Genomic DNA, 26,833 nt, shown 5'->3' with positions numbered 1-26,833 from the left:
AAATTATCTTATGATAGAAAATTAAATTATCTTTCCAACGGTACCAAATATAAGAGGTTATTACCAATAAGTTCGGAGTTTTTGGCAATAAAGCGCTCCGGGTGCCAAAAATCGACAATCTCGATCAAAATCAAAAAAATTTTTAACCTTAAAATTCCTCTCATATAACGTTTTTTACATTTCTAGAGGTCTTAAGGACTCAAATAAATGCAGAAAACGACATTGGGTCTAGTTTCAAAAATTTTGAATTTTTTGAGTTTTTGAAGGTGAGCGGTAGTAATTAATCGTAAAAAAAGTCAATTTACCTTGAGTCGAGAACACTTAAAATATGGTTTTCCTAACGTAAAATTACGCACTGAACACGATGCAACAAGTTAAAATACTCTGCGATGCATAGTTTTTAAGATATTGAATAATAATAAGAATAAGGCTAAAAGCATAAGCATTATATTCTAAAAGCATAAGCACTACATTCCGATTATGGAAAAAAATAAAAATGGCTTTGTACCCGGAACCATAACCCGGAGTGACTTCCGGTTGGGGCCATCAATTAGATAATTTAATGCAGATTTTAATGGTTTTTAGTTTTTTGCTCCAAGTCTTACAGTTTCGTAGAAAAACGTCAAAACCAAGTCAATATCTCGCAAAAAAAATGAATTTTTAAACGCCGATTACGGCGAAACTAGACGAGATATCGCAAAATGATTGGAAAATTCGTAATCAGCGCGTCAAAATCTCTCGGATAAGATAGGATAGGAATAAGTTGAATCTGAGACATGTTCAAAAACACTAATTTTTAAGAGGGGGGGAGTGTTAACAAACTTTTACTTTTTTTATTTTGTAAATTGCAGCAAAATTATGCCTCAATGATATAATATTTTGACCTAAACTTATGTAAAATGTTCCGGGAAATCGATTGGCGTCTAGAAAACTGCAAAATTCGTAATAGTTTTGAAGTTATAGTCGGATTTATATTTTTGAAATTTTAAACTTTATCAAAAAGTTTCTCAATAACTATTTATCGTAGAACATCTTTTTTGTACAGTTCGATCAAAAAGTCTTTCTATCAAGTAGGCGTCCTAGTTGAGGACGTATGTTGCATGGCAGTTCGTATGTTATCTAGATGTCAAAAAATTATTTTATAAAAATTAAAATATTGAGCTAATTAAATTGAATTATTCTATGAAACGTCTCAAAACAAACTAAAATAAGATTTTGTTGGTTCATAAAAATCGTTCACCACGGTGTCATAATTTACATAAAAAATATTTTGACCTTTCTCATTTGTCATTGTGACATTTTATGTTCCACATACATACGTTTTAAATTTCTACGCTTTCTTGATAGATAGACTTTTTGATCGCACTGTATATGATAAAAAATTAAACTTTCTTTCCAACGGTATCAAATATAAGAGGTTATTATTAATAAGTCTATTGGCAATAGAGCGGTCCGGGTGCCAAAAATCGACCAAAATCTCGACAAAAATTTAAAAAAATAACCTTCCATATAACGTTTTTTACATTTCTATAGGCTTTAGAGACTCAAAAAATCCATAAAACGCTATTGGGTCAAGTTTAAAAAATTACAATTTTTTTTGAGCTTTTGAAGGTGAGCGTTAGTAAAATCGTAAAAACGCTTAAAATATGATTTTCTAAACATAAAATTACGCGCTGAATACTATGCAACAAGTTAAAATACTCTACGATGCATAGTTTTTGAGATATTGAGTAATAAAATTAGGAATAAGGCTAGAAGCATACAAGATCTATAAAAGAAGGTGTGTGTAAATAATGCAAGATGCAACACAATAATAATAACACAAATCTGAAATCTGACAGTCTGTAATCTGCGTTTGATCGAGCATCACTCCACTGACGTCACCATATAGCCATCTTACTCGCTCTTTAGTGTCTCTCACTCCAAGTTACGAGGCAACCTTCTTGGGCAGACAGGGAAGTTTGGACGATTTGTCATTCGACTGACATAAAAATGTAAGACGGGCCTTAGGCAACTAACTTCACTTTCGGTTTTAGTAATTTTTATTCTGAGGAAAAATACACTTTTCTCCCTTGTAATACAAATAACCGACTGGTACAGTTGGGGACACGGAATCCTGGGCAGTCTTTTCTTGTCATTTCAAAAAATGTCAATGAAAATGCACCTTTACCGTCATTATGATTGATATTTTAAAAATCTGTCAAATTAACTTTGACAGTTTTTAATAAATCTCAAGCAATAGCTCTTATTCAAAGCGGGATGTCTCGGTGACTTTGGGGATTCCAAAAACTTCGACTTTGTCAGTGTCAAAATGACAAATATGCCAAACATTAACACCTTGGTTATGAGTACCTAAGGTATAATTTAGAAATTTTGACAACCGAATGACACATCTGCCCAGTTTTCGGTGTCCCCCATTGTACTTGTGGTTGCATCCACAAGTTGCATTTCCTCACGATTAAATTTTGACCAAACACCAAAAAATAACATAAGTAGTGTAAAGCAAGCATTAGACAGTTAATCTAATTTTTCATCATTGCAAAAAGAACCACTAAATGAAAAATTCCAAGGAGGGAAAGTTGGAAGTCTCTTAGAAGCAAGGGAGACGAACGGTGAAAGGTGTCACATTTTTGACAAGAGAAAAGTCAATAGTTTGAAATTGTCATAAATGTTGACTTGACGTTAATGCTTGGTTTACATGATTTGATGTGACAGAAAAATGATGAGCAAAGTATTTTGTCCGAAATAGAACTATTGTTTTCATAATGTATGGCCTTTTGATCAGACATACAAGGTGTCTCAGCGAGTTGAAAAAGTCTATAAGTGACCTTTAAATGGTAAAATTAAATATACAAGGCTTTCATTTCAAAAGGATCCAGTCTCAATAACTTTTGACATTGAGGAAAGGTATTTTCAAGCAAAAACAAGTCGATTAGGATCCCGAGGGGGAAGTTGAAAACCAACATTAGTTACAATTTAAGTTTCATCCCCTAGTCGCTAGCCACCCCTACTTTAAAATTTTAAATGGCACTCCCTACTTTTTAGTACGTTTTCGGAAAGAGAAAAAAAACAGCGTCACTAAATGTCAAAGAAAAACTTTTTTGTCAATTTGTTTGTCAGTTAGGGGTGGTTTTATTTTTTAAATTTTCGGTCCTAATAGATTTTGATTGAACTCAATTTAATTTAAATAAAAAATATGTCGATTTGGATTGCGATGGGAGAATTCAAAACCAACATTAAATACGTTTTAGGTTTCATCCCCTAGTCACTAACCACCCTTACTTTACAATTTTAAAGAGCCCCTCCAACTTTTTGAAARATTTTTGYAAGGYGTGGAAAAAAGCTTATCTAATCGTAAATGAAAAAAAATATTTTGTCGATTCGTTTTTGAGTTAGGGGTAGTTTTATTATTAGAAATTTTAATCAGTCATAGTAGCCTTTAACTTTGATTTTGATTATGTGTCATCTAACACATTTTATTAAGAAGGCGGTGGTGTCAACAATTCAGCGAAAATTTACCATTTGACAGTTCAGTTAATTAAAAAATTACTTTTATTTAAATTAAATTGAGTTGAATCAAAAGCTACTAGGACTAAAAATTTCAAAAATTAAACCACCCCTAACCGAAGAACAAATCGCCAAAAAAAGTTTTTCTTTTACATTTAATACGCTAATTTTTTCTCTTTCCGAAAACGTTCTAAAAAGTAGGGGGTGCCATTTAAAATTTTAAAGTAGGGGGGCTAGCGACTAGGGGATAAAACTTAAAATGTAACTAATGTTGATTTTCAACTTCCCCCTCTGGATCCTAATCGACCTGTTTTTGCTTGAAAATACATTTACTCAATGTCAAAAGTTATTGAGACTGGATCCTTTTGAAATAAAAGCCCTGTATAGGTATAGGACATTGATATATCAATACTAACCTAGTGCATCAGCTAAAATTATTTTCAACCATACAGCATGTCCCAAAAATAAGTTACGATACGAACTTGTGTTTTTAAATTAAACACCGTATGTTTCTGGGCATTTTGGGATGTAGCCTTTTAAAACAATGTTTTTAGGCTAAACTATTATTAGTCGATTTCGCTTACTTTTAGAAATAACACGTTTTTCTTTGCACATGCACTTTTTAAAAATTTATTACACAAAAACTCAGACACCTAGAACAATTTTTTTCTTATTCCTGCGAAAAAGAAAGTACAGAATTTGAAGCTGTAGCAATTTTTTAGTGTTTTGCATTTGTAAAGATTAATAAATTAAGAAGTTTATTAAAAGTTAAATAACTTAAAAAAATTAAATGGAACACTCTATTTTTTATTTTTGCTTCTAATAGACTGATAAATTGTCTGTCTAATTAATTCTGTATTAAAATCGAGCAAAATTGGATTGAAAATAGCTCAAATTGCTTTATTTTAGAAGAAAACTCTTATTACAAAAATAAACTTTTAATGTCTAAAAGTGATAAATAAAAAGATATTAAACATTCAATATTAATTGTAGCAACAATGCCTATCAATATCTGAGCATTGTTGATACTATGACAACCATAGTAATTCCACCACAGATCACTTATTTGTTGATTTATCCAGAGATCGTAAAAGTCGTTATAAATACTGAAATTCGAATTATTTTATTGTAAAAATAAAGAATAATGGATTCAGTTTAACACAAATGTGATTATTAAGTGATACTTCTTCCATCTCTTGTGCAATTGTCCACTTTTTGGCTACTGAAACAATAGCATTTTTTTTAGTAACGTTTAACGTTAAATATCTTTTTAGTTAATGATTAAAAACACCTAAAATTAAATAATTTTACTCACAATTACCTACTAATGTAATATGCTGATTATTAACCGTTTAATGGTTGGGAAACACATCATTAAATCTCATGAGAAGTAACAAGAGAAGTACTTCTCTTGGGCGGTAATATCCAGAATAGCCAACATTAAAATTACAAAAATACCGGGAATTTTTGTTGAAAATTGTCAAGTTACGCATAATATTTTGCTAAATTAGTATCCAATTGCTTTTGTAGTAGTTTCTCTTACTTCTGGAGGAATACACTGCTCCATTTCGACGATTTTAAATCAGATTCACACATCATTTCAATATTTTCTTTGACATTTCTGAAATATCAAAAATCAAACGCCATTTGGACGGCCTACCACGTTTGGACCTTTTATTTTACTCAATTTTTTGACTGAATAGTCCGGTCAAAATAGACATTTCAAATAACAAAAATTCCGACAGAGCTAAATTTTGGTGGAGACCTTGGGTACACCATTAGAAATAAAGTGTCAAAAGTCCCCATCGATCCCATGTGTGCTAAAAAAGTTATTCGGGATCAAAGGTCAAAATTTGAGGTTTTATGGATTTCCTTCGAAAATGGTAAGTTTTATCAAAAAAGTAGTCCAGACAAAAAAGATAGACCTTAAAATTATCTACAAAAAAGGTCCTAATACTTTTTTTTCTAAGAATCACCATTGCTGAGATATCCCGATTTTAAAAGTTGAAAGAGTCACTTTCTATATGATATGCACATACAGAATGCGCCAGAACTCGCGCCCCCCAAAAAAATGCCATGTAGGGTAAGGTACCAGGAACATGGAAAAAATTAAAAAAAAATCTATCTATAAAAATTTCGAAGTTATGAGAGTTTAAATTTTACACTTTGCCTTTATTTCTTTCTGTTGGAAAAACAATTTTCCAAGTTTTTTTGCTACAGGCTATTAGAAGAGGAATCAAGGAAGCTGTATCCTAAATTGTAACTCTGTTCAATGTTATTTGTGGCTTTCATTGACAAAATTTTTTTACATTTAGTAAATAATTATAAAAAAAACATATACAAGATCATCAGTATTATTAAATAGACATAAAAAAATGTCAAATGTCAAAAAATAAATGTCAAAATTTTTTGACAGATATAATTTTTTCAACATTTTTTTAGTACTCTGGAGACTACCCAATTACTCCCTTTCAAGGAAATGCGCGATTTTTTGGACACCTATATGTATTACCAAATAAATTCTTTTTAATTCTATTGGAATCGAGATATTTATAAGTTCAATGAAGTAGAAGGAAAATTTCAAGTAAGATAAGATACCAGAAACATGGAAAAAATGTTTAAAAAATTCTATCTGTCAAAAAATTTTGACATTTATTTTTTGACATTTGACATTTTTTTATGTCTATTTAATGATACTGATGATCTTGTATATGTTTTTTTATAATTATTTACTAAATCTACAAAAGTTTTGTCAATGAAAGCCATAAATAACATTGAACAGAGTTACAATTTAGGATACAGCTTCCTTGATTTCTCTTGTAATAGCCTGTAGCAAAAAAACTTGGAAAATTGTTTTTCCAACAGAAAGAAATAAAGGCAAAGTTTAAAATTTAAACTCTCATAACTTCGAAATTTTTATAAATAGAACTTTTTTAAAATTTTTTCCATGTTCCTGGTACCTTACCCTACATGGCATTTTTTTTTGGGGGCCGAGTTCTGGCGCACTATGTATGTGCATATCATATAGAAAGTGACTCTTTCAACTTTTAAAATCGCGATATCTCAGCAATGGTGATTCTTAGAAAAAAAAAGTATTAGGACCTTTTTTGTAGATAATTTTAAGGTCTATCTTTTTTGTCTGGACTACTTTTTTGATAAAACTTACCGTTTTCAAAATAAATTCAAAAAACATCAAATTTTGACCTTTGACCCCGAAGAACTTTTTTAGCACACATGGGATCGATGGGGACTTTTGACACTTTATTTCTAATGGTGTACCCAAGGTGTCCACCAAAATTTAGCTCTGTCGGAATTTTTGTTATTTGACCACTATTTTTATGACTAATTTGACCGGACTAGAAAATAATGTGATTGTGAATAAAATAGCACACAAACCTCGGTGGTATTGGCATTACCCCTTGTGCTTTATCCGGTCTCGAGGCTGGCGCCTCTCGATCGTATATACAGGTTGCGCCAGAACTCGTTCCCCAGAGAAAATTTTCAAGTAAGGTAAGTTACCAGGAACATGAAAAAAATGTTTAAAAAATTCTATCTGTCAAAAAAATTTGACATTTATTTTTTGACATTTGACATTTTTTTATATCTATTTAAGGATACTGATGATCTTGTATATGTTTTTTTTACAATTATTTAGTAAAGGGACAAAAATTTTGCCAATAAAATCCACAAATAACATTGAATAGAGTTACAATTTAAGATACAGCTTCCTTGTTTCCTCTTTTAATAGCCTATAGGAAAAAAACTTGGAAAATTATTTTTCCAACCGAAATAAATCGAGTCAAAGTGCAAACTTTAAACCCTCATAACTTCGAAATTTTTATAGATAATTTTTTTTTAACATTTTTTCCATGTTTCGAGTTCTGGCTCACCCTGCATAAGCACTCGGGATAATGCCATATTTACCACTTCGGTTGTAATGTACAGTGATGGACAGTGAATTTCGTGAGCCCAATTTCTGTGAATTTACAAAAATTCACTGTAGTCGGTGCTTTATTGTCATAACTATGACATTCAAATACGTATTGTCAAATTTAATCAAATTCGAACATAATAAAATAAAAATTCTGGTACAAGAAAGTATGTCTCAAAGACGTGTTATACTTTTGGGCATACCAAGGACTACCACTTCAAAGGACTAATGTAAAAAGTAGCAAGAAGCATCGAGCATTCTGACAATGACAAACGTTAATCAAAATTCTGAAACAAGGTTAGGAAAACCTAAAGACTAATTTACACTTTTAATCTGTCAGGGAAATTGGGTGGACGAAATTCACTGTCCATCACTGTACTATTATAAAGACAATTTATTAATCTTTTAAGTGGAAGAACAATGAATAGAGTGCTCCATTTAAATTTTTTAAGTTATTGAATTTTTAACAAACGCCTTCATTTTTTTATCTTTGCAAATGCAATACACTAAAAAAATATTACAACTTTATAACTTGTCCCTTCTTCTTTGCGGTAGTAAAAAATGTTTTTATTCGATTTTGCCTTATAAAATGACGTTTATTTATGTCAAATCAAACTATTATAAGTCATTGTTTATTTTGTTTATTTAAGCAGCGCATTAAAACGTCAATAACCGACGCATTAAAAATTTTAAGCCGCTGTTTTAAACATACAACATTTTTACTTAAAATTACAATAAAAATGATTATCGCATCAGATTCTAAAGTTCCTCAATCGGTATTTGAGCAACAATACAAATGTTGCACATTCGAAATTCACGCTTCCATAACTGTGGAAGGTCTTGGACAAGGTGCAACAGATGATTTTGAAAAAGCAGTTTATCCATTAGTATGGCATCACTATCATCCAACGAACATTCCACATCAGAAAGAACATCACAATGCACTTCTTCGCACAAATTATTTATTAATTTTTTCCACAGAAAACGACTTGACACTCACAACACAATTTTTTTTCCAACTTTGTTTATAACAAACAAGTCATGGTCGCCGCATAGGAATCAGGATAATCATGAAATTTGTAAATGTCTGACGATTTGGTGACTGATATTTTTATCTTTAAAATCGAAAGGTTTATAAGGCAAAATCGAATAAAATGTTGTATTACACTCGCAGGATAAAGTGTCCGTTTAATTCGCTATTATTAACGCCCACTTTATCCGCTTGTATAATGCTTGTATGTTTTCGTATAAAAAACCCTTTAATTTCAAAGCAAAATCGACCAATAAAAGTTTAGCTTAAAAACATTTTCATATAAATCTACATTTAAAGACGCTAAGAAAGATATGGTGTTTCATTTAAAAAAGCACAAGTTTGTATTGTAACTTATTTTTGAGACACGCTGTAGAGTTGAAAATAATTTTAGGCGATGGACTAGATTAGTATGTATCAATGTCCTATATATTTTTTTTATTTTACCATTTAAAGGTCACAAATGGACTTTTGCAACTTGCTGGAACACTGTATAATTTCGCTCTTGGTGCAAAATAGTTTTGACTCACACAGTTTTTGTAAAAAAAGAAGTTTGTACAGTGTTATTTTGCCAGTTTACGGTACAATACGTTTTTGTAAAAAATAGCGTACCTAATTATCAAAAAGGTCGGGATTTCACTTATTAAAAACATTGCATTTAATCAATATTTGATGAGCGGCAAAGAGTTTTAAAATTATCCCAATATACAGGATGCGCCAGAACTCGCGCCCCAGAGAAAAATGTCAAGTGCCGGCGGCAATGAGTCGCCACAAAGTGCAGCCGAAGTAACTTTTGTTTGCATAAGAAAGCTATTAGACCCTTAATTCCGCCAATCCCAGAAGGGCACCTCAGGGTGGGATTCGAAAATTATATCTGTTGCTGGGTTACAAAAATAATACCAATTTGTCTGGAATCTTCAATAAATAGTTGGTCTACTGTAATTTTCACATCTGTCATGTATTACATAACACGCTATTTTAATATTTTTCTCCCCGAAGAGTTTGTACACGAGTGTAATGGTTTGAATTTGTGTTAGATGTCAATTGTGTCGTTTGAGTTAATAAGTTTTAACCATGTAATTAGCCGCTGATTATTTGGAGATAATAACCATTTTTGGAAAGTGTTGGCGTAACGCCAGGGAGGCAGCTAGGATATTTTCCGAACGTTTTCCTGACAGAAATCGCCCATGCTATAAGGTCCCATTGAGGGCCATTGTCAGGGTGCAAGAGCGATCAAGTCTTATCAGACAGAACAGAAATTAGAGCTGTTCCCAGAACAGCGCGCATAGTTGAAAATGAAGAAGCTATTCTTGATTTTTTAAGATGGCACTAAGTAGATGCAACAGAGAAGTTGTATTCATTATAACTGACATACTCGTATTAGGGCAGACGAAATTTCAAATGCTTTGTTTCCGGGGGCATTTCAGCAATGATTTCCAGTAAATTTGTGGACTGACTGAGAAAATTCCAATTGCTTTTTTCCGGGAGCATTTCAGCAATGATTTTCAGTAAATTTGTGGACTGTTGAGGAATATCACTAATTTCAATATCAATATTGCAATACTCTTGTGGATTGTTTAATGAAAAAGGAAGCAAGGGGTCTTAGTGCAATGCATGTTTTTAGGTTACACTACCGAACAAAAATACCTTGGTAAATCTACAATTATGACAGTAAAAATTATCGTAACCTGATTTGTTCAAGCACAAATTCTTATAAAAAGTACATTTTTCTGTTACTTTTGCAATAAAGTAAAGAAATTGGCGTACGTTTTTGTCTTTCAGGTTAATCTAACTCGCTTCTAGCATTAGTTTTCGGCTTGTTGTCTGTGTCATATCACTCATATCGAAGAAAAAGTTAAGTAGGAACAATGCTTCTGAAGAAAACATCTAAAAGTATTAAAATACACAGTTGTTGGTTCACTACAATGGAAATCGACTTTTCAAAAATTTTCAACGATTTCGTCTCATTATACTTGTGCACAGCATCTTCAGAGACAAAAATATTCGAAAATAGCGTGTTATGTCAAAAACACAATTACAGTAATCCAGCAATTTTTTGAAACTTTTAGGCAAATTGGTATTATTTTTGTAACCTAGCAACGGATATAATTTTCCAATCACACCCTGAGGTGCTCTTCTGGGATTGGTGGAATTAAGGGTCTCTCAACTTTCTTATGCAAGGAAAAGTTACTTCTTCGGCTGCACTTTTTGGCGACCCATTGCCGAGGGCATTTGACATTTTTCTCTGGGGCGCGAGTTCTGGCGCACCCTGTATATAACTATAACTATTTTTATTGAATAATTTTCAGCCGTTGTGTCGTAAATTAACTACTTTTAGGAAGCTTAGAGTGGGTTCATAAGTCGAATTAAAGGTGCGCCAGAACTCACGCCCCAGAGAAAAATTTCAAGTAAGATAATAAGATACCAGGAACATTCTTTTTTTATAGTATAGTACACCATTTAGGATACAGCTTCCTGGTTTTCTCTTCTAATAATCTGTAGCAAAAAAATTTGGAAAATTATTTTTGCAACAGAAATAAATAAAATTAAAGTACAAAATTTAATCTCTCCTAACTTCTAAATTTTTATAGATAGAATTTTTTTAACATATTTTCCATATTCCTGGTATCTTACCTTATATAGCATTTTTCTCTTGGGCTCGTGTTCTGGCGCAGCCTGTATTTCATTGCAATTAAATTTAATTTGTTAACCCACCTTTGATTTAATTAAATAAACAAAGTCAGTAAATATCTTAATTTATTTTTTAATTATTTTGTAACAGCATATGTGAAAATGAATATTTTTTCAATATACTCATGCTATAAATTTTCACATGTTTACATGTGATGCCCAACCACAACCGGCTATTGCTTTATGTTTATCTTTTTTGTGGATTCATGAAACTGATAATCAAACCCGAGTTAAAATTGGTGGATGCGCCGAGATAAAATTAAAGTTCATACTTATTTATTATACAATTCAATTTGATAAAATTGAATTTTCTCTTTGCGAGCAATTTAGCGTCAAGACGTCAGCCGAGTCGCTAATATGCTCAAAAAAATAATGAGAATTTTATCGTCGTGTACAATATAAAATTTTATTCAATCCTCACTAATTTTGTAGTCAATTTGGTCAATATTTACAAATGTCAAAGTAAAATTCAACAATAAAATCTTATGTCAAAGATCGTTAGCAACTAACAACTGCAGAAAAACAACAATGGATGTATTTTTTATCATCTAGACGATAAAATTTCATTTTAACATGAAGAAAAAAATAGATAAAATTCATATTAACATAGAGGATTGAATAAAAAATATAAAGCTTTATATAATCAAATTCTTTGAATTGTGGTTAAGTGCTCATTTACTCAAACGTAAAATTAATCATAATTAAGCAATAACAACAAAAATAAAAATTTGCTCTCATTTTAATTTTTTCTAAACCCTAATTCAAATTGAATATAAAAAATAAAAATGCAATAGTGTGTTTAAGTATAAAATTGGTAAAAAAATAAAATTTTTCTTGATTCTATTCTGAAATTGTTACAAAAAATCAAAAAATATTCTCAATTAATTACCTTATAACTTGGAAAGCGAAAAATTGAAACTAAGAAAACACACAACAGTGAACTACATGCTGCTACCATGTGAAAAGCCGCTAAAACACTAATAAATTTGTTGCGTGCATCTGAACGAGTTTAAAACGCATGTGCTAAAACTTTTTTGACCTCCTGACATGTAAATGTCAAATTAACGTACAATTGACACCTATTGAAAGACTGTATTTACAGCCTGGGTATTTTACGCACGACCGTGGCTTGGCCGTGCGTAAAGTGACAGTTTTACCGCACGGCCAAAATTATTAAGATGATAAGTATGATAACATTTTTAATAAAACGCGCGATACACAACCTTTGAATCATAACTCCTTTTTCTTCACACCACTTTATAAACACATGGTCTTCATGATTTTTCGGGCAATAGCTCGGTTGAAATATTTTCTGCAGCACTTCTGATTTCTGGTGGAGTACACATGGGGCTATCATCGCTCAACATTTTGAAGCATAAAGTCACCACCAAGTCAACGATAACAAAACTTTGTGTCTGAGATGTTTTTGCGTCTTTCTTAATTGTTTGACATTAGAGCGCATAGCCACCGTGATATTTATTGTCAAACGTATTTATTTGTATTAATTCTGAATTTTGTAATTTTGGATTTTTGTTTAAACGTCGGTCAAAAAACTTAATACAAATCTTGTGCGTTAACCATTTTACAGTGCTCGCTGCGCGTCGCGCTTCAAATTCATTTCGCACTGTAAAATTTAAGTAAATAACTATTACCTAATTGTTGTAATAAATATTTATAATATTTATTATATTGTAATAATTAATTGAATTAAAAACATTTTCCCATTACACATTTCAAATTTTATTCTAAAAAGTCAATTATGAATTTTTTTGAAGGCATTAAATATTGGAACGTTTGTCTATTTTTGAACTAACTGGAAATGAAACGTCAAGAAAATGATAAGTTGAACGGTAAAACAGCAAAATTAGTCGCCGACGTACTCGTATTATAACAATAGGATTCTTTTTTGAAGGCAAATTATAAATTTAGTTACCTATTAAAATCATCATCTATTTTATCATGCCATTTTAAATTTTGACTTGTCATTTTATTTGACGTTTCACAGACATACGTTTTCAAATCCAAGGATGACTCGTTTACACATTGTTTTTGGGACACCGCGGAAAATAACTTCAAACGATGCACTAGACTAGCATCTATCAGTTTCATAATAATTATATAATTTTTTTTATTTTAACATTTAAAGATTTTAAAATTAAAGATCAATAACGAAATAACGAAATAATAACGGAATAACAGAAATAATCTAAAACTAATACAGAATTTTAAAATAATGTTTTTCAAGTACTGTTTTCTTAATCTCAACGTTACGTGAGTTAGTTCGCCTTTATTTATTACCCTTGATGCTACGCCTTTCGGCTCAAAACTCAAAACGAAATAACGCAAAATGGAGAATTGCAGCATCTACAAGAAAACAATAAATAAAAATAGTGTTTTTACTTCTCGTATTATCAACCTGGCCACGCTCTCTCATACTTAAAATTAACGTTCTTAAAAACTGTTGATCAAGATTTTTTTGGGAGAGCTCATTCAATGTATTTGCAACTAATCCATACAGAGTGCGCCAGAACTCGCGCCCCAGAAAAAAATGTCATGTGAGGTAAGATACCAAAAACCTGGAAAAAATGTTAAAAAAATTCTATCTATAATGAGAGTTTAAATTTTGCACTTTAATTCTATTTATTTCTCTTGGAAAAATAATTTTCCATGTTTTTTGCTACAGGCTATTAAAAGAGGAAACAAGGAAGTTGTATCCAAAATTGTAAATTTTTGTACGCTTACTAAATAATAAAAAAACATACAAGATCATCAGTATCATTAAACATAAAAAATGTCAAATGTCAACAAATAAATGTCAAAATTTTTTAATAGAATTTTTTAAACATTTTTTCCATGGATGAAAAAAAAAAATAAATTAGAGTAGGCGGTGAGTAAAGCCTTTCAGATGGTAATTCTGATTTTTGACATCAAATGTCAGTGGAAACTTTGACAAGTTTGCGTTGTATTCATTTTGAGTGAAATAATGTTCACTTTAGAGCAGAAAAAAAAAAGACGATAACGGTGAATGGTCATTTTCACTTTCAGTTTGTGTGGAAAATTTTTAGCCCAGATTACCATCCAATGTTTTTCCAACTGTAGAATTTAATCGACGCCTACTCCAATTTATTTTTTTTTGATCGCACGGTATATTATCTTACTTCAAATTTTTCTCTGGGGCGCTAGTTCTGACACACCCTGTATGTAGTTACAACAACCATACTGCAATGGATATTCGTTCTGCAACAAAGAATTGTCTCAAATGTTTGCCTCAGTGCTTTTTACTGCCAACCAAAGTTAATTGTTAAATAACAAAAAATTAATATTTCTAGAACGGACGGCAAAAATTGCCAATTTAAATGAAGTTTTGAATTTAAAAAAATGCGTTAATTTTGTAACAATGTATCAGTCCACTTGTGCAATAAACAAACTGAAGAAAAAATAATTTTTAAGTGTGCTTCATTACCGCAAAATTGAAACAAAACACATCAATTTAAAATACTTTATTATAAAACTTTACGAATGGAAGCATATACATACATAATAGTCATTTGAATAAAACAGTAAAAAAAAATAAAATGTGGGCAAGTAAGCCCGTTAAGTACTTTATAGGCCTTATGTAGTAAATCAAGTAAATTTATCACTCATTAGCTTGTACGTAGTTTGCAGGAAATAGTCCGTATTTGCCTTTGCACAAGCCCCTCCACCAACCTTCGTCAATCTAAAAACAAGCATATAATTATAAATATTAATTAATTACAAGTACAGATTCCTAAAGACTAGGATACGACACGATGTAAAACAAAATGATAGTTCCGTTAGCGAGGCCAGATAGAGCAGTTGTTCCTTTCCGGTTTAAGTTTTAAGAGCAATGAAATAAAAAAATGCCTTTATTTACATAACGGTGAGCAAAACGCAAATAAAAAATATAGACAAATGGGGCATTAAATTTTTAATAGTAAGAGATAAAAGTAATGCAAAAATTCTACTGAAAACTATATTTAAAAAAATTTCAAACCTTTGCGCCCCGTCTCAAATTTTTGAAAATGCTGCACATACGGTTAAAGGTACAAGAAAAATGTAAAAAAAAAGTTCTAGAGAATAAAATTTTCAGGAAACAGTCTGCGAGAGATACTTCTATCTTCAATGGTTTAGATCCTAAAGACGCTCAAAACGTTCAAGTGACGAGAATACGTGTCATTTTTAACGGTGGTCAAGAGACAAAAAAATAATTTAAAGCTAAATGGTTGAAGATAGAGATATGGTCTCGCGGACTTTTTTGTATGAAATTTAATTCTCTACAACTTTGTTCCCCACACTTTTTTTGTATTTTCAACCGTATTCGCAGCGTTCTCAAAAATATCGAAAACAGTATTAAAAATAAATTATAAACAATTATCAGTTTGCGTTCCGCCCAATATTTTTAAGAACGCTGCGAATATGGTTAAAAATACACAAAAGGTGCAAGAATCAAAATTGTAGAGAATAAAATTTTCTACAAAAAAGTCTGCGAGACCATATTTCTATCTTCAATGGTTTAGGTTTTAAAGTGTTCCTTTGGCAATGAATCACCAGTCAAAATGCAACAAGGTATGGTCTTGCGGACTTTTTACTAGAAAATGTTATTCTCTACAACTTTCTTTCTTACATTTTTCTTGTATCTTCAACCGTATTCGCAGCATTTTGAAAAACCTGTAACGGAGCAGAGATTTTAAATTAAATATTTTTTTTCTCATATTTCTCGTGAAAAATATAGTCGTTCGTTTTTTACAGCTTATTAAGAATGTAAAGCTCAACATTTTCGCATTTTTTCCAAGCAATTAGTACACTGGTTGAATTTAAATTTATTTAAAATGATTTGAAACTGAGACGGTAAAACGCTCTAAGCGCCCTCATTTTTACTTCGCCATACTACTTTTTAGTGTCCAAAAAATCGAGCAATTTTGTATCTCGTTTCGTCTCCTAGTATACAGGGTGCACCGTTTTTATTGTTACAAATTTAAAAAGGTGATCTCAATTTTAAGATAAAAGTTTCCTATGAACATGTATCGAAAAATATTATACATATCAGGGAACTACATCCTCTGAAAAAGGTGCATTTTTTAATGGATTTTTTCCAATATTTTAGAAACCATTAAAAATGAATTTCAAAATTTAGTACAAACCTTTATACACCTAAACGTATTCAAAGATAAAATGTAGAAATTTTTACTCAGGGGCGTCCTAAACTGGGGTGTTTAGGGTAAAAAGTACCCCAACTACTTTGACTGTTGGTTTTTGCTACTTTTAACCAAAGAATTCTAAATTCCATAATTTTTCACAAAAAACTCACCGTATTTGAGTACAATTTGTCTTACAGACCATAAAGAGGATAAAAACTAAATATTAAATTCTTTTTACCGTTTAAGATGCCCAATCGACAACTAATCTTTGAATTCGTTCAGGTGATTAAAAAGCTGAACCAGCTTTTGCAATTTTATCTATTCTGCAATAGTGTGTACACCCCATTAAAAAAGCATCTCTTTCAGAGGGTATAGCTTTATAGGAAACTTTTGTCTTAGAATTTAATATTCTATCACCTGTTTAAATTTGTAACAATAAAAACTGAACACCCTGTATAGTTCTCCGTAATTACAACTTACCTTTTCAATGTGTGTAATAATATCATCAGGATCAAACGAAATTTCATCATCAGCCGCTGCTTGATAATCGTAGAGAGCGACTGCGGAAATCCCAGTATCAACAATTTCATCAGTTGTATAATAAACATCTTCTTGTTCTTCACTAGGCGAGGTGTTTTCAGCTGTGACTTGACTAGTAGTGACATTTTCATAGATATCTTCCTGTTCTTCGAACTGTCTTTGTTGTTGCATTTCTTTCAACTGTTGTATCTCCTTATTTACGTCACTAGTCTGGTAGTTATCTCGCGAGTTGGACTCGTTATTAAACTGAGCCAATTTACTCTGATCCAAATGTCCTGGAACAAACTTTGTTTCTTCTCGAGTTTCTTGCGTCAAAAATGCCTTCTTCGACTCATCCAAACTCTTCGGAACTCGCACATCAGTATCTGGTGTTTCCGCTTGACTCGTCTGAGTCAAAAATGCTGTTTTCGACGAGTCCATCACTTTAGGCACTCTTTCTGGTGTACTTTGTGGCGTTTCTTCAGTTTTATTATTAAACATGGCGGCTCTGGCATGAACCGTTTTCTTGGGAGTTGAAATCTTTTCGACTTCTTGATTCTCCTGTGAACTCTTTGGAAAAAAAATTGCAAATCGTGTCATTCAATCACCTACCATATTTTCGAATTTGGCTCTCAAATCTTTCGGTTTCGCATCTCCAATATCCGGCTTAACTTTGGTGTAATTAGTGCCGACTCTGGCAGGTTCGTCGTTAAAACTTGCAGCGGATTTGTCTACTCGATCCGTTTGAACTCCGAATTTTCCACCAAAGCCAATTTTGTGGTCGGTTTGACTTTCGTGCTTGTGGGGGGCTTCATGGTGGTCCCAACCCACAGCCGACTTGTCCTGGCGGTCCGACTGGACACCGAATTTGCCCCCAAAACCCTTGACGTAATCTACGAATACCAAAAGGTGAATTCTGTTTGGAAAATTATCACAAAAAACCTTTCTGGGATTCGTGTTTTTCCACTTTTTCGATGTGGTCCCAACCAACGGCCGATTTGTCTTGACGGTCTGTTTGGACGCCGAATTTGCCCCCGAAACCTGTCACGTAGTCTTTCTGCGAGGCGTGTTTTTCGATTTTTTCCTTGTGTTCCCAACTAACAGCACTCTAAAAATGCAAAAAAAGGGTTAAACAAACATTTAATAAATTGAGAATAACTATTATGTACCATCAAATAGTGGGAAGCAAAAGTCTAAATTTTAACTGATTTCAAAATCAAGCCAAGTCATATTAAGTCATAATAATTAATAATTTAAAAGATGCTATTATTTAGTTTGTCAAAAGGTTGTAAAATTGTATTTCTCTCCAAGTGGCAATAATGGATTAGAGGTGGGCAAATACCGATATCACATCACATCACAAGTACTAAAGAAAATATTTCGAGATAAAATTAATACAAAATCAAATAAAAAAAGACTTAAACCTCCTCATTAAATAACATCACGATAATCCCACCTTTCATTCTTCTGTCTACGTCAAAACTGTCAAAACAACAAATGGGTTTATTTCATGTAAGTAGTGCCAATTTTAACACTTTTTCCCTTTTCTTTGCAGTTTTTTTTGTTATTTTAACAAATATTTTACATTATTAAGTTAGAAAATTCTTTTAATAGATGCAGAAATACAATAATAACATGACCTCATTTACGATAAGAATAAAAAAATACCGTTCGATCAAAAAAAAAATTAGAGTAGGCGTCGATTAAATGTTGGATTGGGAATCTGGGCTGGAAATTTTCCACACAAACTGAAAGTGAAAATGACAATTCACCGTTTTCGTCTTGTGCAGGATTTTTGTAAAAACTTGTAACATTAAAAATTTTCTGTTATAAAGTGAATATTATTTCACTCAAAATGAATAAAACGCAAACTTGTCAGTTTCCGCTGACATTTGATGTTAAAAATCAGGATTACCATCTGAAGGACTTTAATCACCGATTCACCGCCTACTATATTTATTAATTTTATTATGAATTTTTAAGAAAATTACGTTTTTCATGTTGTTTGTAACTAGAATTTTCAGAAGTAATTTTGAATGCCTAGTGTTGGTTATCCCTTGTTGTTGACGGTTGACGTTTTCTGTCAACCTGCTGTCAACTATCAATTGAGTTATCTATACAAACTGACAGGTGACTTAACCTAAATTTTTGATACTAGTTACAATGATATCTTTTGTTTGTCACTAAAAACCAACCTAACCAAATCTATGGCAACCTATTCACGAATATCCCTAAATCCTAGGGAGTAATTTATTGTTGATACGATTATACTTCCAACAGTTACAATTTAAGTTAGCAATTAATTACTTACCTACTGTAAGTAATAGTGAATTAACAAAAATACTAAAATAGTAGTTGTGAATTATGACATGTTACGTCTGAGGCAACATATCCATTACGTAAGACTATATTTCTCGCCGTTATGTTTCTAAATAGGTAATAAACTAATAAATGTGCTAGTAGTGAAAAAAAAAAATTATATAAAACACGGTAGAGAAGATTTTTATAGATTGGAGATGATCCATATTTGAAGTGAAAGTTAAAATTTTAAGAGGTATGGAATTAGTTTCGAATAGACCATTCAAGCAATCGTTTGTTAATAAACTGGCAGCTACGCGGCTCGTATCACAATTTCTTTGTGGAAACTTTTTTGTGTAAATGGTGCAAAAACAAAATAACTTTTTAGAGATAAAGAAAATAAAAAACTGAAGGGCGCTTTTTATAGTTTCAACGTCAACAAAAAATAGCTACTTACATGAATTACCCTTTAAGTAAATTTGCATTAAAAATAAGAATATGTTAATAACAATTTTAATATGTAAATTTAATATACATATAGGTTAACATACGAAAAAATATGCTGTGTAAGTAGACTAGAAATTTAATCCATTTTTTAGATTTTTATAGCCTCACATTTATTATTATACCAAGTGAATAAATTTTCTTTTGTTTTTGTTTGTGCGCATTTTACATACTTTTTTAACATAAAAGTAATTTAGGAACTTTTGCCCTAAGAAGGTGAAGAAGGTGGTGGTTGGTAATAAATGTCACAAAGTTTGAAAAATTCGATTTTCGAAGTGTCAAGTCTAGAAAATTTTTCAAAATTTTGTTGAATTAACAATGAGTAATGCAAATATTACATGCACACCACCTGAAATAAGAGAAATCGCTCAAAACGCCGCTGAAAATCACAATTACCAACCTCTAGAAAGTAAATTGTACTAGTCTATTTCAGCACCCGAATCGATGTTATTAAAGTATCGGTTTTGGTATCGAAATAAATAATAAGCTTTCTTTCAGACGCAAAATAGAATTTTTTTTTTATTTTCTTAAATAGCAACTCACAATAAAACCATTTTTCTCATGATTGTTATAATCTAAGAATTAGAACTACCTATCTACTTTATATCTAATTTTAAAAAAATCTCATAACTCAAAAACAAAATAAAATTTCGTTCTCAAAATACAATCACACTTTTTATATTACTTTACTTTATATTGGTTATTATTTTCCGGAAGGCAAATGATTTAAAAAAAAAGGCTTGGTTACATACTTTAGACTTGCTAAATTAAGAAAAAAATCGTTATTTGTATTGCAGTTGACTAAAGGTAATGTTTTCAAAAAGATTAAGCAATTTTCAACTAAAGCTTTCTGTTTTATGCTGTGAATAGAAAAAATTCACAATATTTCATTTCAAAAATGCAAAAAATATAAAAAAGCACAAGTTGATATAATGATATAATAACACATAAAACTTTATTAAAATACGTAAATACATCGAATTTGTTGAATTTAATGATACGCCTTATCTTTGCCAGCAATCCAATCTTCGACCTCTTTCACGGTCCTAGGCACTTTAGTCAAATTAATAGCCCCATTTTTGGTAATCAAAAGATTATCCTCAATCCTAACCCCTCCAAACCCTCGAAACCTCTTAATAACATCAGGCACTAGAAACCTGGACATCGCTGCATTCTCCAAAGCCTCATCCAACAAAACATCAATAAAATAACATCCCGGTTCCAGTGTAATAACCATTCTCTCTTTCAAATCCCTCGTCGTCCTCAACATCGACGCACCTTTCAATTCCGACCTCTTTGCCCCAATAAACCCTCCAACATCGTGCACATCCAACCCCAGCAAATGCCCCAAACCGTGGGGCTGAAACACCCCTCCCAACCCCGCAGCAACCATGCCTTCAACATCTCCTTTCAACAGCCCCCCTTTCTTTAATTCACCTAAAAGAATTCGGTGCGCAAGCGTGTGCATCTCGAGCCAAGAAACCCCCGGTTTTAGTGACTTGAAAACGGTGGTGTTGGTGATAAGAACCGCCTCGTAGATAAGTTTCTGACTTGGTGAAAATTTGCCATTGGCGGGGAAGGTGCACGTGATGTCTGAACAATAGCCGAAGTAGTTGGCCCCCATGTCGAAAAGACATAAATCTCCAGGTTCAATCATTTTGTTATTGGGGGCTGCGGCGTGACCGTAGTGTAGAATAGCGCCGTTTCCCCCCGAGGCGCAGATACAAGTGTAGGATGTGTGGCGACAGCCCCCCGTCGCGTAACAATAGTAGAGGAACTCGGATTCGCATTGGTACTCGGTTTTGCCGGGTTTGGCAAAACGCATTACCTTGCGATGGGCCTCCGAGGTTATGTCACCCACATATCGCATGACGTCGAGTTCGAAATCGGTTTTGTAAACCCTCAAATTGGCAATTTCGTTGTAGAGGAGCGTGTTGTTGACTCTAAACTTGTCAATTCCCTCAAAATGCGCCTCGCGGGTCGCCAAATTACTGTCACTGTTGACTCCTTTGAGTGTTAACAAGACACTCGGATTGATGTTTTTCAAGATGGCGGCAATATTGTCCTTATAGTACACATTGGAGATTTGGTATTTTTTACTTATATCCTCAAGGGAGTGCAGAGGCCCCCTCCAAATGACATACGAGGTGGGGAAACGGGGCACAAAAAGGTATGTTTTCCTCCCGGCGACGTCTATAGCCCCCAAACAGCCAGGTTCCGTGACTCCAAAAGTCCACATGAAGTTGGATTCCTGTCGGAAGACGGCGTAAGTGATGTCCGTGTCGTAAAAGGGTATTTCGTCGCCTCCCTGCAGAAGGATTACCGGCTTTCCAGGATCTTTCGCATGAATTTGTTCGATTAGACGTTTGCGATTTTCGGCGTAGAGGTCGACGGGTATTTCGTAAGTTCCGGGACCATTCCATAATCGGCCGGGTTTTGACGCGTCCCAGGTTTTGGTATCTACCTTTTTGAGGCTGTATTGTCCCGAGTCATCTCGGTATGGCTTGTGTGGGCCCGAAATTTTTAAAAATTGGGTTTGAGAAATTTGAGGTTAGTTTTGAGTGTGACGCTTGAATTGCCAAGTGACAACAGGGATTGCTAGATTTGAAAAAAAAACTCTCGGCATTTTAGCTATCAGAAGGAGCCACACTAATTGGGAAAACCAAGGCCCTCTGAATCAAAAAGCTACGCTTATTAATATTGCAGATTAATATCACGTTGTTCCTATTTCAAAACCTTAGTTTTTAAGTAGGTAAGCTTGACGGAAATGTTACTTCCACATCCAAATTCAATTGAACTGTCAAAATTTAGTTTGTTAATTAAACTTGTTGGCGTTTTTTCCAAAGCACTCTTTGCAAAAACGCTTTTTCTTAATTTTGATCAGCATGTAAAATTTGATCATATCGTGTAATACATCGTTTTAATCAGGAACAAAAAGACTTCAAAAATACAGAAATTGAATATGGTGTCCATGAGAAAATCCAAAATTAAGTGTTATATCTCTGACATCAAGAACGCCTTGAATTTTTCTATTTTTTTAAATAGCAACTCACAATAAAACCATTTTTCTCATGAAGGTTATAATCTAAGGATTACAACTACTTATCTACTTTATAATTTAAAAAAATACATAAATTGCAATTTTGACAAAAAAAAAACTCAAAAACAAAATAAAATTTCGTTCTCAATATACGGTCACATTTTTAATCTACCTTTTTGAGGCTGTCCGAAATTTTTGAAAATTGGGTTTGAGAAATTTGAGATTAGTTTTGAGTGTGACGCTTGAATTGCCAAGTGATAACGGGATTCCTAGATTTGAAAGGAAAGTTTTTTGAAACTCTGGTCATTTTAGCCACCAGAGGGAGTCACACCAATGGGAAAACCAAGGCCCTCTGAATACGCTTATTAATATTGCGTGTTGTTTTGTTTTGCGAAGAATAAATTCTAGTTTAACACGTTGTTCCTATTTCAAACCATAGTTTTTAAAGAGATAAGCTTGACGGAAATGTTAGTTCCAGATCCAAATTCAATTGAACTGTCAAAATTTAATTTGTTAATTAAAATGGTTGGCGTTTCTCCAAAGCACTTTTTGCAAAAACTCTTTTTTTTGACTTTTCAAAAATACAGAAATCAAATATGGCATGAACTCTGATATAAAGAGCGCCTTGAAAAATACAATGACAGATTTAAATTCCTTGTCTAATTTAACCGACCTCGTATCTCTTGTAACAACTTTTGTAAAAACATTATATGAAAATACAAACCCTCTAATTGTGTTATAATGCAGGAGTATCACAATGAGAGATTGCATATAACACGTGTTGTTTATACTATTTTTTCTATTGAGCATTTTTTAAATTGAATTGAATGAAAGTATTGCATAAATCATAAAATGTTGTCAATAACAACAGTGTTACAAAGTTGCTTTTCATTGCACTGTTATTTGATATAATTGTCTAATACGAAATAGAAAAAAAAAACAATTCTATCTATTTGTAAATGGAATATCCACTGGTAGGTACATAAATTATAGATCAAAGCTCTAAAACATTCTAGGAAAGCTCTAATATGAGGAAAATCAACATGCACTTTTTTCCTGTAGATTCAGCTACAAATGAAACTTCGATTAGTAATTAATACTTAATTAATATAAACAAATACGTGTAATCAAATTACAGATCAAAGCTTTGTACTCGCAAATGTTTAACGTTGTACAGTCACTGTTGTACATTGTGGAACTAACGCCATAAATAAAGGTCAATATTTTCTAAATAGAATAACAAATTAATTCGCAATGTAAAGCATTTACTTCTCCACTGAATTCGAACACAAAGCCGTTGTTTTCAAAACAAAGTTCGATAATTATTTTCAGTCGACGAAAAATAGTATATTAAAGTACAAGCTGCAGAAGGTCTATCTATTCAAGCACAAATTTGAAATTCCGAAACGAGCATCGAAGCGGCGAGTTGAGGAACAAATGAGTGTTTGAAGAACCTTCTGCAACAAGTGCTTTCTACTATTTTTTCTATTCAGCCGCTTTATATCATTTTATAAATTAAAAAACGAAAATTTTTTTTTCCAGAGAATTTTACGACGGTTGGCAACATTTATGTGTGGAATTTTAGGCGGCTGTAAAAAATTACAATTATTCTTATTTTCACATTTGAAAATGAATTGTGAAGAAAGTCCGTCACTAAAATTAAATTACCGCGAACGACTTATTCCAGCACGCAAATGACGTCATTTGCGTGCTGGAATAGACCTATTCTAACACCGAAATAGAAAAAAAATATTCCAGTACTTTACGCCAAAATAGTAGAATGTATATCTGTATAATTGTAAATAATTATAAAAAACATACATATAGGTACAAGATCCTCAGTATTATTAAATAGACAAAAAAATGTCAAATGTCAAAAAATTTCTCAAAATTTTTTTAAACATTTTTCCATGTTCCTAGTATCTTATCTTACTTGAAATTTTTCTCTCGGGCGCGAGTTCTGACACACCTGGTAGATCTAGACAACTTGAATTATTCTATGAATGACTATGGCGGTTTGTTTCTGGATCAGCCTGTATATTTTTTAAAGAAAAAAATTACTTCCGTACTACAACTTTTTGTCAAAAATAAGTTTAAAAACTTATATACTAAAACATAATATACTAATATGCGTCTAAACGATTTTTACAATTTTAATATGTTGTATTAGTAATTAATAAGTTTTAATATGTATATTTAATTTGTAAGAAGTTCTGGTAAGTAATACATGTGATACCGTGCGATCAAAAAAAAAAAAAAAAAACTAGAGTAGGCGGTGATTAAAGTCCTTCAGATAGCAATCCTGATTTTTGACATCAAATGTCAGCGGAAACTTTGACAAGTTTGAGTTTTATTCCTTTTGAGTGAAATAATGTTCACTTTAGAGCAGAAAATTTTTATTGCTGTGCAAGAGGAAAACGGTGGATGGTCATTTTCACTTTCAGTTTGTGTGGAAAATTTCGAGCCCAGATTCCCAGCCAATGTGTTGCCAACTGTAGAATTTAATCGACGTCTACTCTAATTGATTTTTTATTTGGTATTTCCATTCACCGCGATCAAAAAAAAAATTAAAGTAGGCGGTGATTAAAGTCCTTCAGATGGCAATCCTGATTTTTGACATCAAATGTCAACGGAAACTTCGACAAGTGTGCAACCATCGCCGTCTCCATAGAAATAATCCTTTTCTCGCCTGGGCATTTTTTGAGTTCAAGTGATTCCCGTTGGCGCTTTAATCTGGGGAAATTTTTTTGACAAATCCAGTTTTTTAGCTTAAAGGGTTCAATCACATAATATCAATTCTCCCTGGCGTATCTAGTTTTGTTGTATCCTTCCTTCACAGCATTTATTAATTGCGTTATTTTTCGATAATAATTAAAAATTATTCAGTTTTTCCTTAGTAACCCCCATAACTAAGAAAAAATCGGAATCACTGCTCCAATGAATTTTTTACGAAATGCCCAGGCGGGATATTGATACATTTGATTAAGGAGGCGGTGATGCAACTGTAGAATATTAATCGTCGCCTACTCTAATTTATTGTTTTTTTTTATCGCACGGTACTTCAATTATCGTACAAACTGTCCTGAAGAAGCTGAAAAAAAATCAGCGAAACGTTGACAACTACATTATCTTATTTTTACAAAACCTGTCCAAGCTATCTCAATAAACATTCAAAAAACATAATATTAATTGGACGAAATCCATAACTTTCAATAAGTTTTTGCTGTAGCAGTTTAATACAAATATCACATATTTCCAAAATTCATAAACACTAACAAAATTATCAAATTATTTATTGCTAAACAGATATTAACAGGAACTGCATTAAAGAAATTAACAATTTAATAATAACTCGCCAGTACTCAATAATAATTAATTAATTATTCTAGAGATAAAACCACGTGTGTAAAATGTAAAAAAAAAATTTCCTCAATACGAGTATCAGATAAGAATACGTTGACTTATGAATAATCTTGATAAATAAGAAACTTCAACTTACCTTATCTACTCTATCTGATTGTATGCCAAACTTCCCCCCAAACCCCGCACTATAATCCTTCTGTGAGGCATGTTTTTCCACTTTTGCGATATATTCATGCCCCATAGCCGACTGATCCATCCTATCCTTCTCAATCCCAAATTTCCCTCCATATCCAAAAGCAGGATTACTGGCACCTTCCTCCAATTGTTTCTTCTTCTTTAACGCATCTGCTTCCTCCGTTTCCTTCCTCAATTGAGTCATACTAAGATAAATATGTATATTAGAAAAATGAACAGAAAAAGAGTCAATTTCATTACTCTATAGCCCCAGCTGTTCTCCCAGATCCAGCAATTGTGGTTGACCCCCATCGTTGTTCTTGCTCATTCACATCATTAACAAAATCCGGATCTGTTTCCCATTCGTCATCCTCTGTGGGCTGATCGTTTAAGTTAATTTGTTGACCTGCTGCAGCTTTCCACATTTTAGGTTAAGTTTTCAAAAATACACACACAACAATTGCACAACACAAATAAAACGAATACAACTAATTTTTAGTAATTTAAATTTATTACAATTGTGAGATAGTACCAGGCTTATCAACAAAAGGCAACACCCGGCCTCCCAGTAACATTGACAACTTTGGGACGTTTAACCGACTCGACATTGCATCTAC

General features: G+C 32.4%; 1 protein-coding gene across 1 annotated transcript; it reads right to left on the bottom strand.

The window, feature by feature from the left end:
• Positions 1-14,644: 14,644 nt before the first annotated feature.
• LOC123009485 (src substrate cortactin) lies at positions 14,645-26,797 on the bottom strand. Its single transcript, XM_044405846.1, has 6 exons — positions 26,478-26,797; positions 26,179-26,422; positions 17,780-17,945; positions 17,450-17,730; positions 16,799-17,407; positions 14,645-14,877 (listed from the first exon to the last, which is right to left on the bottom strand). The coding sequence occupies exons 1-6, from the start codon at positions 26,639-26,641 to the stop codon at positions 14,797-14,799; spliced, it is 1,545 nt and encodes a 514-aa protein (XP_044261781.1). The 5' UTR covers positions 26,642-26,797; the 3' UTR covers positions 14,645-14,796.
• Between the last annotated feature and the right edge of the window lie 36 nt (positions 26,798-26,833).

Source organism: Tribolium madens, unplaced genomic scaffold, assembly GCF_015345945.1.
Source record: "Tribolium madens isolate multiple individuals breed KSU strain unplaced genomic scaffold, Tmad_KSU_1.1 Scaffold_7;HRSCAF=85;Tcas5.2_LG10, whole genome shotgun sequence".
NCBI lineage: Eukaryota > Metazoa > Arthropoda > Insecta > Coleoptera > Tenebrionidae > Tribolium > Tribolium madens.
The sequence above is the reverse complement of the archived record's forward strand: the minus strand, read 5'-3'. Positions and strand labels throughout refer to the sequence as shown.